A 16,665-nucleotide genomic window follows, 5' to 3' on the forward strand; every position below is an offset into this window, starting at 1 on the left:
CTTCCAGGTTCCTAACATCCCTTGGTACCACAAGACTTGATCATGGGACCCTCTAAATCCCAAGTCTTGAGTGCAACACTTGCTTCGGGACGCCGGGGCGAAACACCGTGGCCTAGCGGCCCGGTATGGGTACCTCTCGCCCCCCACTTCCATCCCGAAGGAAGGCCCAAGCCCCTAGGAAGGGCGAAGACCAATGAGCCGCATGGTACTCAAGTGGGGCACCACTCCACATGAGCCGGGAGCATCGCAGTCGGTTTCCCTTTCGGGAGTGGGAGCTGCTCTTGAGCACTTCTTTGGATGGCCCCTCCGGCACCAACCAAGTCCATGCTCACTCCCACCCAAGGCCCCTCGGTCCCAGTCCCAACCTCAAGTCAGTTTGGGAGCCCCACTGGAGAGTCCCTTCTAAATTGGTTCCTGGACCTCACTATCCCTACTATACTTTTGGAACCCCCTGCAGCCCCCCCCCCCCCCCCTGGGAGACGCACGCATTGGGCTTTCACCCCTTGACCCGTATTAGTATTTGGACTTAGTCTCTGGCTCGATCTCGGATCCGATTTCGGATCCGACTTCGGATTCGGTCTTGGACTCGATCTCGGACTCGATCTCGGACTCGATCTCGGACCCGACCTCGGACTCGACTTCGGACTCGGTCTCGGACCCGATTTCGGATCTCGGACTCCGTCTCGAACTCGGTCTCGAACTCGGACTCGAACTCGGTCCCCGAGTTGGTCTCGGACTCGATTCCGGACTCTATCTCGAACTCGGTCCTAGAGTCGGTCTTGGCCTCGATCTTCGACTTGGTCCCATCCGATGAACTCTTTGTCATTTTGGTCATGCTTTCGGGGTTTCTTTAGCCTACGACACCTCGGCGAGTTGGTTCCTTACATTCCTATCTGGCAAAAAGATTAGTCACTCTATAGTATAGCAAAATTTTCTCCTCTTGTATTATCTCTAATGGGTGATGGCTCCACTTACTTATAATGTTTAATGAATTGATGTTCCTAGTGTAACCACTAAGTTTGGATTCAAGTGAGCAATTCCCTTATCTTGAAATTGGGTGAGCTCAATCACATGGGGGTGCATGTGAAAAGCTCATTAAACCTTATCATTTAGAGGAAGGAGAAGTTTTTAGTAGGTGAACCTATTGAAAGATCATTGACACACATTTATAAATTGTAAACCGTAAACATTATATTGTCCCCGAGGGGCTATGCCCTAAGGCATGGCTGGTTGGGATACCTAGTCTGGCTGCATGCACTTGTATAAGTAATCTTGGGCTTGAGTAATACTAGGTTAAAAGACCTCTTAGGAAGTCCAAATCAAGGCACTTGTGCCACTATCCCCTAGCTATTGGCTCATACTTAGAGATAATGTGATTGTTATCAACAATTATTTTTTATCTTGTGGTCTTAATTTGAAGATTAAAAGATCCACTACAAACAAATGACCCCAACTTTATTTCCCACCATATCTAAGATCATGATTGCCCAGAGGTTAGTCATTTTGGGGGGAGGAAAATGTATGAGTTTATCAAATGTAAATTTTTTTTGGAAGGACATAAAAAATGACTAACTCACTGATAACTCAAATATTGCAAGATATGCAAAAAAATTCAATAAGTTAAAGTGCCAAGGGAAAAGTAAATGGAACTTTTGCTATTATTCCTTATCTCAGAGGACAAATAGATGAGCATATCCATGGATTTTATTATGCGTTTGCCAAGAACACAAGGCAAAACAAGCAAGCTTGGGTCATTATGGATTGTTTGACCATGTCTATAATGTTGATTCCTTTGAAAAAAGGAGCAAAGAATGTGAACATAATTGCAGTTTATTTGGAGCATGTTTTTTTTTGTGAAGCTCATGAAGATTGGCATCAAGCCAATTAGTGGGGATATCCTTAAACAAATGGTAAAACTGAGCAAATCAATTAAGGACATGCTAATAAGGTGCACTATTCATAGACAACAAGGATAATAGGATAAATTCTTATTCCTTGTGGAGTTTGTCTATAACACTCAGTATAGTGGCACCAATATAACACTTTGCAATGTATGGTCATAATTTCAGGACAGCTTCTAAGCTTGATTTACTTGGATCTCAAGGATCTAAGATGGATGATGAGGCAAAAAATGTATCCATGGAATTACTTTTAAAGAGTTCAAAGTTGGTGACTTGGTTTATGTGCAAGTACTATTTATTATCATAGAGTTGTACAACTATTGTGTCTTTAAGAGATGGGAGAAGTGACAAATTGTCCCTTATGTATTCAAATCCCTACAAAATCTTAGAACGTATCAATAAAGTGGCTTACTGAGTGAAGTTGTCAAGTGGGGTTAAAGTTTTAAAGCTCTTGTTTCTAAAGTTGTACCAACTCATATGACACCACCAACTAAAAGCTCCTACCACAACTTATAATGAAATCATTCACAAAATCATTTGCTCTTCAAGTGCACTAAGTTTGTGTCATGCGTTTTATCAAATTTGCTTAATCTATTGTCTTTGACTGTCTTTGCCTCCAAAGTTGGGACTTCTCTTTTGAAAGTGTAAGAGCCTCATGATTACAATTTAAATGTCCAATGATCCTTCAACTTAAATTCGTTCATTGCCCTCTCCATAACTGGATCTCTCACTCATTGACTAACAGTGAAACTTTTACTGCTTACACACTTGTTGTTGGTGGCCTGCTTCACTGCAAAATTGAAAATTAAGGAAAATGTCATTGGAGTTTGCTAGACAGAGATAGACATCAACATTTGTTATTAAGCCTTCCCAATCATCAATGAAAACTTCCACTTTATAGTTGTATTGTCCCTAAAAATCTTAAACATACAAATATAGTTCAAATACTTAATCTTAAAAAAACTTTAGTATTATATTATAATACTAACTTTCAAGGTTAGTACTAACCTTAAATATAAACTTAAAAATCGATAACATATTCTTAGTTATATGTTTTAAACAGCAATATAAATGAGGGAATATTCTTTAGATGGCAACAATTATTCTAATAAAATATTCTCAAGTCAACAGTGACTTGGCTCCCTAAATACCAAGCAGCTTGGTGACAAGTATACATAACTGAAAAGTAGAAAGACTAAAGACTGTCTGGCTAATTGAATATCAGTACCCAGCCCCTGAAATGGTGCTTGAAAGTGGAGTGATATTTCATAACTTGTTGCTGTTTAGAGTTGCCTCATCTAGCTGCTTTTAATATGGTCTTTTATATCAACAAACACACCTGTGCAAGTTGATCGTGACCAAAAATACATGCTGCCAAAGCGCATCACTCCAATCCTATGAACCCTAGAAAAAATTAGCGAAGAGGAAGAACAGATCCACCATGCAGCCTTTCTTTACATACAAACTGAATTTGAATAATTGAATTCAGCATTCAATCCCAATTACATCCTATTCAAATTCCAAATTTCAGTTTTAATACAGGCTTAATCAAAGTGTTTATGATATTAATTTATTTTTTCCTAGTTATGCTTAAACTAGAAAAAATAAATTAATATCTTAAACACTTTAAATGTATCAAATATGACCTATTAAATGTATAATTATACAGATACAACACAAATTTTGAAATAATCTATGGTACATGTTTTAAAATTTACTATAAAAATTACAGGCCTGAAAAAACATCAAATTTTCAGAAATTCGTATAGGGGTCTGAAAAAGCATATTTACTGGGACTAAGTTATTACGAGTGACCACGGAATACTGGTTTTGTTTCATGCTTAACGAATTTTCCCGTTGTTAGTGGTTTCACAAGATATATTTCAAATTTCTCGGCAGCTCGAGTCGATCCCTGCCGCACTGTCTCCTGCACGGTCTGGAAATTCGGAGAATCTGCATCAGACGGTGTTGCGGCTAGGGCTTAGGCCAAGTGTTGCGGCTAGGGTTCTAGGGTTTCATGGCTCCGAAGCGCGAGTCTGAGAGCATTCATGAGTTTCTCAGTTCAAGGTATCCTTCCCACCGCAAACTGGAAGATGGTGTCAAGAGGCTGGCAAATGCGGGGTTCCATAAGCTGGATGACCTAGCCAATGTCAACTTCAGGTCTCTCCGCTGCCACCTTTCGGCTCTCTTTTGCATTGCGCTTCGCGACTATATGAGGCCTGACGCCACAGACCATGGTATGGTGTGTCTTCCCTTTGTGGTTTTGTGTTCACATCCTTCTTGTGCAGTGGAAGACGACTGCACATTGGAGTGGGGTTTTGAGTGTACGGAGGTGACCGTCGCTCTGCGGCAAGAGAATGAAATCCTGGAGCTGCCTGCTCAGTACAGTCCGATTGGTCCTCCTCCTGATTCTGAGGAGGAAATAATTGAGCAAGCTCCAGACGAAGAGGTGAGACTGTTGTTTTCTTTTTCTTTCTCACGTTCCGCATGAATTCAGGACCTAGGCGAAGAATTGGAAATGATGGAGAATGCTTATAATGATCTACCGGAACCTGCTCAGCCGGGTAAGTTGAGCATTACTCTGACGATTCCTGTCTGAGTGTTGTTCATAGCAGGACTGCTGGAGCTGAAAATGTACGTGTTCTCATCAAAGCGGTCTAAGCGGGCCGTAGAGAGGATTTGGTGCAAGACTAGTGGCACCAAGATCTTAGAGAGGCGGAGCTATGTGAGTCTTCAGGAAAGGGTGCAGGCACGTTGGGACGCCGGAGTTAAGGCAGTTCTGCTAGTTGGAGTGCCTGGGATTGGCAAGACCGCCTTTATCATCTGCATGCTGCTCAGTTTAATGAAGCAGAGGAAAGCCATTGCACTACAGACCAAGGGAGGAGATTTCTTCCTATTTGAACCGCAGCCTGTGGAAGCGCCGGGTACTGGCGAGGCTTACGCGTGTCTGAAGCTGAGAAACAAGTCCGTTCTATACGACCCCGAAGTCTACTTTTTGGTGGATGGCAAGATGCCTGACGTCCCTTCATTCAGCTGCAAGTCATTACTTGCCACCATCCCCAAGCTGCTCAACTTCCAGGATTACGAGAAGGATGGCCGTGGAGATCTTGTCTTGCTACCGGTCTGGTCTGCTGCGGAGATCGCACTGGCTTGGCAGGAGATATTTGATCCGAGACTGCCAGCTCTCGCACATCTTCAGGAAGCTGCTGTGGAGAATGCGAAGTTGATTGCCTTGCTTGAAGCAAGAAAGAAGCTGACACTAGATGTTGTGAAAGAGCGGTACAAGAAATGGGGTGGCACGGCTGGGTTTGTGCTGGAGAAGCCGCACGTAGACTTGGATGAAGTAGTAAGAGGTTTGCAGTCCGTACAGCAGACAGTTGAATTGGTGGGCAGGCAGGTGGCTGATGGAGACCATCCATCCCACAAGGTAGTGCACCAGAGGGTGAAACAGGGATACGCCAGCTACGAGTACATGTTTGCTTCTCCGTACCTGTCCGAGGCTGCCCGAAAGAAGCTTAAAGAGTCAACAAGTGGGGCATTACGGCTGTTCCTGTCCTTCAAGGGTTTGGCAGCGCACGGTGTAAATGGTTGCAAGGGCAATGTATTTCAGCACGAATTCAAGTCACTGGCTCGCGGAGTTCAGCGATTCAAGGTTCGCCAAGTCTATGAAGATACAAGCCTGGATGACCAGGAGATGGTGTTCAATTTCGGACAGCCTTTCGAAGTTCCAAAACTGGAAAGCTTACCAGTTGCTGCTCCTGTGAATCAGATCATCTGGCCAGAGTCTGCTGTTGAAGAAACAATCGATGCTATGAAGATTGTGCGACTGGCGGGTCGGCTAGACGTTTTGGAGGTGTACCAAGTGACCCTCAGTTCTGCAAGGCATGCGCATGGCCTCAAGTACGCAGCAATGTTGAAGGTGATGCACAAGTTTGGAATTCCTCCTCACAGGGTCAAGGTATACATCGTTACTACATCCGAGCTTTACCCTGAAGCTGGCTATCAAAACTGGAGGAAGTCCAGGAACCTCGTGCTCCGGGATGAAAGAATCCTGCGGAGGCTAGTTGGGATCACTCAGTACGTTCTGGATAGTGGAGTGTGAGTTGTGATGATTTCAGTGTTTTGCAATGAGTTTACCGTTAATCGCAAAGCAGAATTCAAGAAATCGCGCATCTGATAGCAAAGGAGATGATGGCTAGATTGGGGTACTGGAGCAGGAGAAGATGCAAACCAGCAAATCAAGTAGCAGCAGAAGACGACAATCAAAGATTGATATCAGATCCGGAAGCAGGAAAACTATCATACTGGACGAAGAGGCTGCAGAGCTCCCGAAACCACAGTCGGAACACACTTCTGTCATACCAAACGTCTTCGGAACGCCCCTTCCAGTTGCCCAGCAGTGACCCCGGCGATCAACTCTGGATACTATTTACATCCGTAGCTCGGAGTATGTGCAGGAACTGGTCAGAGCAGTTCTCTCCCCAGTACAAATCCAAATTCAACTTCAAGCAGCAGGAGGACCACACAGCAGTCTGGATTTCCGTCTTCGATCTTCAGAACCACATAGATCTCAAGCATGTTGACTCGGCTTTGATCCTAAATCAGTTCATATCATTCAAAAACTGAAATGACGAAGAAGAAAAACACAAATCCATACAACTGCAACAAGCCACGTCTTTTGAAGCTCTCGCTTTCTTCACAATAAGATCAACAGCACTTATTGTATCATTAAATAATGTGAAGGCTTTTCCTCCTGTCGATTCGTAAGTCTCTTTTTTTTTTGTTGGTTATCAACTGTTTCGACCAGATCTGAAAGAGCAACGCTGTGTTCAGTATGTCATATGAATCAGTCAGAATCTGAACATACATATTCATTGGTTTTTGGAAGGTTCCGCCGCATGTTTCTGTAAAGCACGTCTTCTTTTGCAACATTCCTTCGTTTACAACAAGATAGGAGAGATCTGAGTGACTAGCGGTAGTTCTCGACTTAACAACTTGTTGGCCATCAGCCAGACATTCGAAAATTTTAGTTTGATCCGTGTTATTGTAGGCATGACACTGGACTCTGCATCCAGTATCTGGAGTTCAAATCTCGGCGGAACCTTGCAAATTTGCAAAATACTGACCACCGACGGCGTTGAAAAATTCCATGCTCTGATAGACAGTCCGTAATCGTAGATGATAAACTAAGCATCGGATTATGTCCAAATGGTTGGTAGTGACACTCGACTCTGAATCCAGTAACCTGAGTTCAAATCTCGGTGGTACCTAATACTAAAAAATGTTTTAACTTTTGCTCCTCTGTATGCGATGTGGTGCTGATATATCCTGCATAATTCACTTGTTGATTGTTCTCAACCACGCGTGCACTAACTGTGAGCTTGTGGACTTGCAAAGGTTTCGCGCCAAGGTATGATGTTCGTGCTAAGCTTTCTATGGAATCCTCACCTCTCGTTGAGGCAGTGCTCAAGGTGGCCACGGACATTCCCCACTGCAAGCCATCTCTACCCCTGGATCATCTGGCTAAGCTACTGGACATCCTCCACAAGCAAAGGCTCTACTACAAGCTCGCTCCATCGTCCAGGTCAGTCCATTCCAGTAAGTTGGATTCCATTTGACATCATCGCTCCTCCCAGATTGCCGGGCTCTCGCCGGGTCGGCCGGCTTCAAGACTTGGAGCTCGGGCAGTCGCACATGTTTGATCCGCGGCTCCAGAGCAAGAGGCTCAACGTAGTGGGCGTTTCCTGGGAGAAGGGGTTCAACCAGGTGATCGAGCTGTCGGCCGAGATCCTGTCCACCGTGAAGTTCATCCCGGCTTACTTTGAGGAGATATAGGCAAGTACGTGTTTGGCATCGACGACATGCAAGGCGCTGGAGATGAGAAGCTCATCGTGTGGGAGGCCCTGGAGGTGACGCGCAAGCACTTCGTGAGCGGCGAGATCAGCATCAAGCACCTCGATGAAAAGTCATTACTTCAAAAGGATTGCTTTTACTGTGGAATAAAACATATATGTAGAGGAGTTACACAAGGAGTGCAATCTAATTTCAAGCTTCCTGGTTCTAATAAGTCAGGCTTGACCAGACTAACGAGTAGATCTCTGCGATCCAATTCACTAAGTACGATTTCGCCATCGGTTCTACTCTTGAAACGCAGCTGATACACAACCGCCTGCACATCTAGAGATTGATTTTGTGCTAAAGAGAAATCCCCAATAACCACCTGATCCAGCAACCTTGCTAATATGGCTTTAACGACCTTTGCCGCCTATGTCTGATTAGGTTAGGTCAGGGCAAACAGTTGCAATTAGGTCATGGGGAAGAAATGCCGTGTTGTGCTTCCGTATCGATCCGTATCGATGGTTTTACCGTGGTTGCCGCGCTATCTGGCGGAGCTTCCGGATATCACGGTCTGTCTGTTGGGATGGTGCCAGCATCGAGACCATCTCCCACTCGGTAGGAGATTTGACCGATGCAAAGCCAGTTTCTGTGTTTGACGCAGTCAAATTTGCAGTGGATGAGTACTACAACGACATGGTGACAAGGATTGAGCTTTCTGGTAAGACGAGGAAACTGCACGTGCTGCTATGACTGATTCTGAAAATCAATTGAACTTGTGGGATAATTAAAGGATTCTCTACTTTCATGATCCAAGGGAGAATTGTGCATGTGGGGAGAATGGTGGGCAGAGTACGTAATTGGCGATCCCCACCAAGGGGTTCCCCGTGATTGTGTATTCACTGGTTTTGGTGGGCCGAGGTGTGCGGAATCCTTCACAGGATGGAGATACTCCCAGGTAGTGGCGGCCGCAGCCCAATCGATCAAATCAAGCTTCTCTCTCCGGTTCTGTGGGGCAGCAATCAGCATTTCCGTCCTGACAGACAGGAGAGTCAGCAACTAGGAGAAGCTTGCAGCTGAGCTCCAGCTGGAGGAGATAGCTGGTGTGGATCTCAGCTGGAGTTTGAGTCTCCATAACTCAAGAGGTGCTCAGTCCCAATGGGAGACATGTTGTGTGGTGGCTATGGCTGTGTTAGTGTGTCTGTTGTTCCTCAGACGTGCTCCTGTGTTTGTGGCTTTTGCCAAAGCTGCTGGGGGAGCATCATGGCCGAAAACGCTGGGGACTGCTAAATGCAGTGTCTGTTCTATGAGTTTTAGGGGGGATGCGTACAGCTATGGAGTGATCCTGCGGGATATCTTGAGTGGCACTGGGGTCAAGGATGTGGAGGGAGGCAACCTGATCTGGGTCAAGTTTGGCCAAGGAGCTGAGGTGTTGGAATGGACATCTCCAACGGGCCTTACATATGTTAGGCACCAACTTTGACCATGTGGTCAACGCAAGTCAAAGGGAGGCTCAAGAGTATATTAAGGCATATTAAGGTAAGGGACTTAACTTATCCTAGGGTTTATAATGGAGTTTTTGAGGTAGTTTGGGGGTGGTTGGGTGGTGAAAAGAAAGTATAATGTAGTCTAGGAAGATTAGATTTTTGTCTTTTTGCACTGGATTATAACATTAATATTAGAGCTTAATTTGATTCTCTTGGGCTGACAAGTGGGGCAAAAATATTCTAAAGATATATTTAACACAGTGGATCTAGAGGTTTGGTAGACCCTAAAAGAAGGTGACTGGAAGGTGGAACCAAGAGGATTGTTAGGCACCAGGTCAAAATAATAGAATAAAGAAAGGGCCTTGAAATCAAGTGATCACTCCTTTAATCAACTGGCTTAGGGTGTAAGGGATAGAATCCTAACAACATGTGATCATGCCGGATTAGCTGCCAATGCCGTTGTGGCAAACCATGGTGTTGGTTGTGGATGAGCTCTGGGGGCAGGGCAAGGAGATCAATCACCCCTGGAAAGTGGAGATTCTCGGCCAGGTATTGCAAGTGGCGAGCCTTTGCATCCAGCCAGGAGGCCCAACATGCTCCAAGTTGCTAGGAGACATTGAAGAGGAAGGTCACTAACCTCTTGGCTGGAATAAAGGACAGTGGTTAAAAGTTTTTAAAGCTTTTTTCTTTTGTATGTCATTAAGATATTTGTTGTACTTCTCCACAAAAGCTGCAGCAAGTAGATTAATGTTTGAACTGTTTTCTCGATTTGATTTGATACTCATAAGTCAAGTTGATGCTTGAGCTTTGCGTGGTTTATACATCATGCGTTATTTGCTATATCTTGTGATGTTTTCACTTTGTTGCTTTGATAGTTTTATTTTCTAGTATCTATCAAGGGACAGAAAAATATGAGGTGCTTAACATTACAACATAGTTAGTTTTGATTGAATACTTACTGAAACCAGCACGATTCCTTCTAGATGACTGACTTGATGTGCAAGAGATTCAGCTGCTTCTCCAGGAAAAGCTCAAGCTTGATCAGGTATGCAAGTCCATTTCCTTGCTCCAAGTTGCTAATTGTCGTCTCGTTTCCAGGAGATCAAACACCTAAACAACAGCCAGGAGCTTCCAGTCAAATGCCAATCAAAAGAAATGTGTGCACTTTTTTTGTCCTTCTAATGAGTATTTATATATTATAGAAAAAACTCAGAATTCACTACATGCATATAGTATATAAAACTAGAAACTCATATTAATATGAGTTTTTTCAACTATATATTCATCTGCCACAAAAGTGTTATACTCTGAAGCTCCTTCAAGTATAGCTTACTAATTCAGGAGAACCAAGTTTGAGAACAGCCCCAAACCAAAAGAGACACTTTTTGGTAAAACTGCATGAGTTCTTCACCAGGCTTCACACTTCTTCCAACTTGTGACTTATTGTGTCATAAAAGCTAGATAAAGAATATTAGAATCTGAAGCAATGATGATAAGAATAAGGTTTTTTTTAAAAGGTGGTTTTTCTAGAAAGTCCTCTTGCTATATATAATTTTAATGCATTGGCCACAAATAAAAATAAGAAAGGAGCCAATGGACATCTTTGTCTTACTGATTGTTGTAACTTAATTGTGTTGCCAACAGCCCCATTTATTGTGACTTTGCTTGATGCATTTAACTGTACATCTTATGAATTTATCTGGAATACCAATTTTTTTCATTGTATTTTGTAAAAACTATCTTATGCCTTCTCATAATCTAGCAGAATTAGTGCCATCTGCAATCCACAATCTTTAGTTAATATGTTGTCTACTTTTTTAGGATAAGTGCAATAATCTTGTCAAATGCTCTTCACAGCCATTTTCTTATATGCATCACCTCGTTCCAAGTGCTTAAAACTTCCAGCCCTATCCATTCCCAGTTGCTTTATAAAATGTTTATAGCATTCCATCTTCCCTAGGCATTTGGTCATCATTCAAATCCTTTACTACTAGGGGAAGTACTTAACTCAGCCAAAGACATATTTTCTCATCGAGCTTAATGGAAGTTATAAAACACCTACCAGAAAGTTTACGTTAAGTAGTATTGACGAAGAGAAAGCAGCAATACTTTGAGGCCAATGTTAAAAAGTAGAAAGGCAACGCCAGATTCAGCAATAGCTTTGGTTCTGTGTACATTTCGGATTAGATGGAGCGAGTGCGGACCAATTAGCACCCCAGCGGCCAAATACCCTAGGACAGGACTTCCTGTAAGACTTACCAGTAAAAACACATCCGAGAGAGTCAGGGAGCAGTTGATTTTCTTGTCATTGTAAAACGCACTACCTCCAGGAACCTTTTGAAAAACGGGAACAAAGACCACGCTTGCCAAGAGCAGCCACAAAACATCAAAGAGAGAGGCCTCCTCTTCATTGACCTGCACATCATGCAATACAAAAATTAAAGACCACGCATGCACCTCGACGCATACCTCTTGCTTTGACCTTGATCCCCCGAGAAGAGTGAAGACGGCGAAAACTCTTCTGCTTCATCGAACGAAAAGAAAGACATCGACTGGAACCTCCGGTAGTTCTGCCACAATAGTGTCCTTGATCTCCACTTGTACGAGCTCCTCTACTATGGGCTCTGCTTCGATGGTGGAATCTAGCATCTGATCATTTTTCTCGACGGTGGTGGTCGTTGTGGCCGTGGTAGTAACGGTGGTGTTTCAGCCTTTTGTAGAGCAATCCCTGATCATTGCGATGCTATGCTGCCTCGAGTTCCACCGCCACGGATTGCAGCGACATCGCCTTCACCTTGGCAGGCCGCGAGCACTGGAAGGATGCAAGTGGGGGATGCAAGTGTTGGGCAGCCGAGGCTAGACCTTGGGTGCCCAGCTCCACACCCACGCAGGTGGCCTGCATCCAGAGTGTCTACATCCCGCCTCGCACAAGGACAAGGACAACTACCTCCTGGGATCCATCTTCAGCGCCCGACATATCTAGGGCCTGATATGTCCGGGGCCTGACATGTCCAGGGCCTGAGGTATGCCACATGGCATAGAAGTGTAGAAGAATCGAGTCCAACGGCTTTGGAAGAGATCAAGCTCAGCTTGGAGCTCCTTCGTCGGACTTTGGGAGCTCCAACCGCGCAAACTCGAGAAGAGCTCACGATTCGGCCTCTCGAGCGTGAAGTTTTTCGAAGGCAGTACTGGCACTCAGCAGTCGATAGCCTCATCGCCCAGAGCAATGGCTCGCTCGTCGCCTTTGAGCTTGCATACCTCAAAGAGGTAGACGTCCTTGTCCACCACTCCCTGTTGCTGCTCCTATCCTCGTCCACCTCCGCTCCTAAACCTCCTCTAAGCTATCTTTTCATAATCGTAAGAAGGGATCGAACCGTGGAACTTGAAACAATGCTTGGCATGATGAATTCATAGAATTCCTAATCGCATTCCTTTAATCAGAGCTCGACGGTACGTACGCTCACAGGTACTTTTGGTACCAACGATGAGTTGAACTCCTTCCCGACGTCAATTGCAGCCAGTGACGTATAAAATCCAAGTCGTGTGATCCTAAAGCTCCTGTTATCGTGTCCAAGGTTGGTATCCTCGTAGCCAGCCTCAGCAAAGTGGCGAGGTCATGCCAGAAGGCACTGAGAAATACCTTACGTCTACCCCAGGTTAACTTCCGAAGAAGTGATGTTCCCGATGAAACTTTTCAAGAATCTAGAGCATCTCCTTTTAAGTTGGCTTGATCAATGTACATACATTTTTGTCACTGCCAAGCACAGCCTTCAAATGCGGATGTTTCCATAGAATGCATGTGGTTGCACCAGTGCTGGATTGCTGTGTATGGAGGCTCCGACTTGAATCTAGCTTCCTGGGTGCGCCACAGCATCCGACACTGCGCAGGCACATCAAAGAGCAACGGATGTGCCTTGATACGACCAGGAAAAGCTTGCGAGAGCTCCTCAAAAGCGGCAGGAACTTGCGGCCGAAAGTCAGGAGGCTCATCCCTGTAAACGAAGCCTCTCAAATCGAGCAGCCTCACGCAATCGCTGCTCCGCATGAGTTCCCACAGAAAATCTATGTCGTCGCTCTCCCAGATGCCGCCACTCTCGTTCCTGAATGCTGCCTCGATGAACACCATCAAGGGCGATTGTCTGCTGCTCCACTCGTCCAGGCTCAGCGCCTGCAAAGAAAAAGCGAATCAGTGACAGTGAGTTAAACACGAATCAACTTACCTTGATGCTTGTACGAGCAATTCTCAAGACTTCAAGTCCATGGAAGAGCTCTAGAAAGGCTGCGAGCTTAAAGGAGCGAGGCTGGAAGTCGTGATCCCCCACAAGCAAGCTCAACTCCTTGACGCCACCCAAGCTTGGCACCAATGGCAACACACGCTCCAGCACATTGGCGGGGCTCCGGAAGGAGTTGCTGAGCGTGATCGACTTTAACTTGTTCAATGAGTGACACAGTCCCTGGTGGCGAACACGTCCATGCAACTGCACCCACTCGATGTTGCATGTCGAAGGCCGCAGCTCCACGCACGGCCCTGAGCTGACAGTGAGCCACCGGAGCTTGGGCATGTCAATGGCAATGGTGGCAGCGCCGCCACAGCGACTTCGAATCTCCAAACAGTCGAGGCTGCTGCTCTTGAGAAGCTCTACGTGTGATTCCTCCGGCACTGCCATACTCCCCAGGCAGAAGAAGATGAGCGAGGGACACTGCTCGAGGAGCTGCTGGACGGCACAGACATCCACGACTGTGACGAAGATGACGCAGTAGAGCAGGTTGCGGAGAGCCATAGTTGGCGGCAACGCGGTGCCAACGTTGGCGTATATGTGGAGGCAGCGCAGCTCGTGACACTCCGAGACGCTGGACCAAAAGTCTTCAAACTTTTGCTTTGGTGGGCGGCGGAGGCGTAGCGAGTGGAGCGTTTTCCCGAGCACCTGTAGCCAGCGAGTGGAGCTCGCATTCTTGCGGTAGCAGGGGAAGCGTGCGATGTCCAGGTAGCGGAGATTGTTGCCATGATCTGGATGGAACCAGCGGATGAGTCCTTCCTCGGTGGAAGGGCTTGACGAATCCAGGCGGAAGTGAGTGACCCGCGTCGCCAAATCCTTCCACTTCTTGCTTACCAGGCCACAGCAATGCAGGTGACGCGAGGAGAGGAGTCGCGACATGATCCGCACCAGCAACTCATCCGGGAGATCGTCCAAGCACCTCCGCCGCTCCTTGATGCTGCTAGCCATCGAGTAAAGAAACCCTAGCCCGAATCCAATGTGTCACAAATGTGGCAGCCAGCTGTAGATTATATGCTTGCCACGTCGTTAGTGAGCTGGCATCCAAAACATCAAAAAGTATTTTTCACAATTTCATGCTTTTAATCACTGTCTTCTTCACCCCCCATAATTCATCCATGGCAAGGTTGTGAACCATCCTGTGATGTACTTCCATTAGATTTCTTGTTCTTTCGTTTTTCTTTGCCCACGAGATTTCTTGTTTAATCACTGTCTTCTTCAGCGGCACCCGCATTAGCTCCGCCCCCATAGTTCATCCATGGGAAGACGGACTCCACGAAAACAGCAAACGCGTTCCGGTCTACCAAAGGAACGTCCAAAGGAACCTCCACATTTGGTCCTCCTCCTGCAGCCCCCGCTTCTTCATCCGGAGGCAGCGTGGGTGTTCTATCAGAGAACTCTGATACTGAAAGATGCTGATACCTGAAAACAAGTAAAGATCGTCAGTCAGCAAAACAAGTTATAAAGCTGGTGACATACTCGTTGTGGTCAGCTTGGAATGCTTCCGCTCGAGCACAAGCCCAGGTCGCAGACTCTCCACCCCTCGCTTCACACACGGCCACTGCAGCGTCTTTCAGCCAGGCCTGGAGTTCCGGGACTCTCCAGATGAGATAATTCCTCTCGATGTAGATGTTGATCAAGTGCTCCAGGCTCGGCCCCCCGGAAGTCGCCCTTGCAAAGTGCCGGTGCTTGAGCACTTTGCTCCACGCTGCATCCTCCTTAATCGGAGCTCGCGCGACGATCTTGCTCAGCACCGAAGGATGAAGCATCAGAGCCTGCTGCAGGAGATCCGAGGACGGGACTGTTTCACTGGTTGCATTTGGAGCTGCCTCTTCCTTCTGCTCCAGATAGTAGCGCGCAACTGCCAGCGAGAAGGAAAAGTTTGGAAGGAGAGCCACCGACTGGTCGTCGTAGAAACTCTCCACGAAAGCCTCCAGCCACGAGTACTGCCCCGCTCTCAAAGCGTAGTAGTCGATGCAGAACCTGGCACCAGTTGGATCGTCTAGATCGAGTGACAGCAGCACCTTGCAAAACTCCATGGCTGTTCGGTGGCAGCCTCGCCTTCCCAGGTGCTGCATGTAGCTGAAGAGAGCCGAGAAGAGTGGCCGGTTCTCCTTGCACGAGTAGTCGAGCCGGGACTTTCCAGCCAGCGGATCAAACAAGGGACTCCACGCGCATTCCAGTGCGTAGAGGCACCTCTCCAGCAAGGTGGCCGCTTGCTGGTGCTCGCCAATGTGTTTGTAAACGTCGGCCAAGGCGAGCAGCGAGTCCGCATGGTAAGGATGAGCCAGGAGCAGCGACGCAATCTTGTTGGGATCGTGGGAGGAGACGCATGCCTCGAATGCCTTCTGGACTTCCAAGTAGTCTGCCGAGTACACGTACCTGGAAAGCAAGAAACAGCGTCACGTAAAGAGAATCCATAGCTCGTTCTAGCGTAGTACCTGAAAGTCATGACACCGTCCTTGGCATGAACAAGCTCCATCGACACACCTCCGTCCCATCTCGGCCAATTCCCCATCGGCACAACCAAGCATTTCCTGCCGCTACGCGGAGCCGAGAGTCTTCCCTGCCGCTGGCGAGCACTCTTTTCCACCGAGTGGATCGCCTTGGAGCCGAAGATGAGCCTGAGTTCTTCTTTGGGCCGTAAGTCCTTGGCATCCACCGAGATGACGGCCGCTCGTCTATCCATCTCCTGCTGCTGGACTGAAACATTCTCCAAGAGCTTGGACAAGATCTCATCGCTCCCCTCTTCCTTGTCAGTCTCTAGTTTACTCGATGCGTCATTCTTCTTGCTCTTGTTCTTCTTCTTCTTCTTCGTCTTGTTCTTGCTCTTGTTCTTCTCTCCTAGATTGGCATCTGGCTTGGAGATCGCAGGCGCTTCTTCTGCTTCTTCCTGTTGTTCCACCTCTTCTTCCTCCTCGTTCTCACCGTCCTATAGTTCCTCTGTGAATTCTAAAACCTAGGAGCAAGGAAGAGAGAAACCATACCTGAGCTGCGAGAAGGCTGAAAATGCTCGGCCCAGCTGATTCCTTGGTGGTGCCGGCGGTAGCGGCGTCATCTTGCTCCTCGTCTTCGTCGATTTGGCTCTCCCGCTCGCGCAGCGCCCGCCTCAGCATCCGGGCCGACATGGCTGCCTAGCTCCACTTGCCCTAAATTCATTTGACCGCA

General features: G+C 46.6%; 2 protein-coding genes and 1 long non-coding RNA gene across 3 annotated transcripts; all 3 read right to left on the bottom strand.

Moving 5' to 3' along the window:
* Nucleotides 1–11,371: 11,371 nt before the first annotated feature.
* On the bottom strand, nucleotides 11,372–11,967 carry LOC112342772. The gene is made up of 3 exons (XR_002991074.1): nucleotides 11,693–11,967; nucleotides 11,548–11,638; nucleotides 11,372–11,469 (listed from the first exon to the last, which is right to left on the bottom strand). It is a non-coding gene; the product is annotated as an uncharacterized LOC112342772 (long non-coding RNA).
* A 943-nt stretch (nucleotides 11,968–12,910) lies between these two features.
* On the bottom strand, nucleotides 12,911–14,518 carry LOC112342757. The gene is made up of 2 exons (XM_024665050.1): nucleotides 13,444–14,518; nucleotides 12,911–13,391 (listed from the first exon to the last, which is right to left on the bottom strand). The coding sequence occupies exons 1-2, from the start codon at nucleotides 14,446–14,448 to the stop codon at nucleotides 12,975–12,977; spliced, it is 1,422 nt and encodes a 473-aa protein (XP_024520818.1). The 5' UTR covers nucleotides 14,449–14,518; the 3' UTR covers nucleotides 12,911–12,974.
* A 41-nt stretch (nucleotides 14,519–14,559) lies between these two features.
* Nucleotides 14,560–16,645, bottom strand: LOC9639409 (transcription factor 25). Its single transcript, XM_002991277.2, has 4 exons — nucleotides 16,485–16,645; nucleotides 15,939–16,429; nucleotides 14,977–15,879; nucleotides 14,560–14,919 (listed from the first exon to the last, which is right to left on the bottom strand). The coding sequence occupies exons 1-4, from the start codon at nucleotides 16,623–16,625 to the stop codon at nucleotides 14,700–14,702; spliced, it is 1,755 nt and encodes a 584-aa protein (XP_002991323.2). The 5' UTR covers nucleotides 16,626–16,645; the 3' UTR covers nucleotides 14,560–14,699.
* Between the last annotated feature and the right edge of the window lie 20 nt (nucleotides 16,646–16,665).

Source organism: Selaginella moellendorffii, unplaced genomic scaffold, assembly GCF_000143415.4.
Source record: "Selaginella moellendorffii unplaced genomic scaffold, v1.0 SELMOscaffold_118, whole genome shotgun sequence".
Taxonomy (NCBI): Eukaryota; Viridiplantae; Streptophyta; class Lycopodiopsida; order Selaginellales; family Selaginellaceae; genus Selaginella; species Selaginella moellendorffii.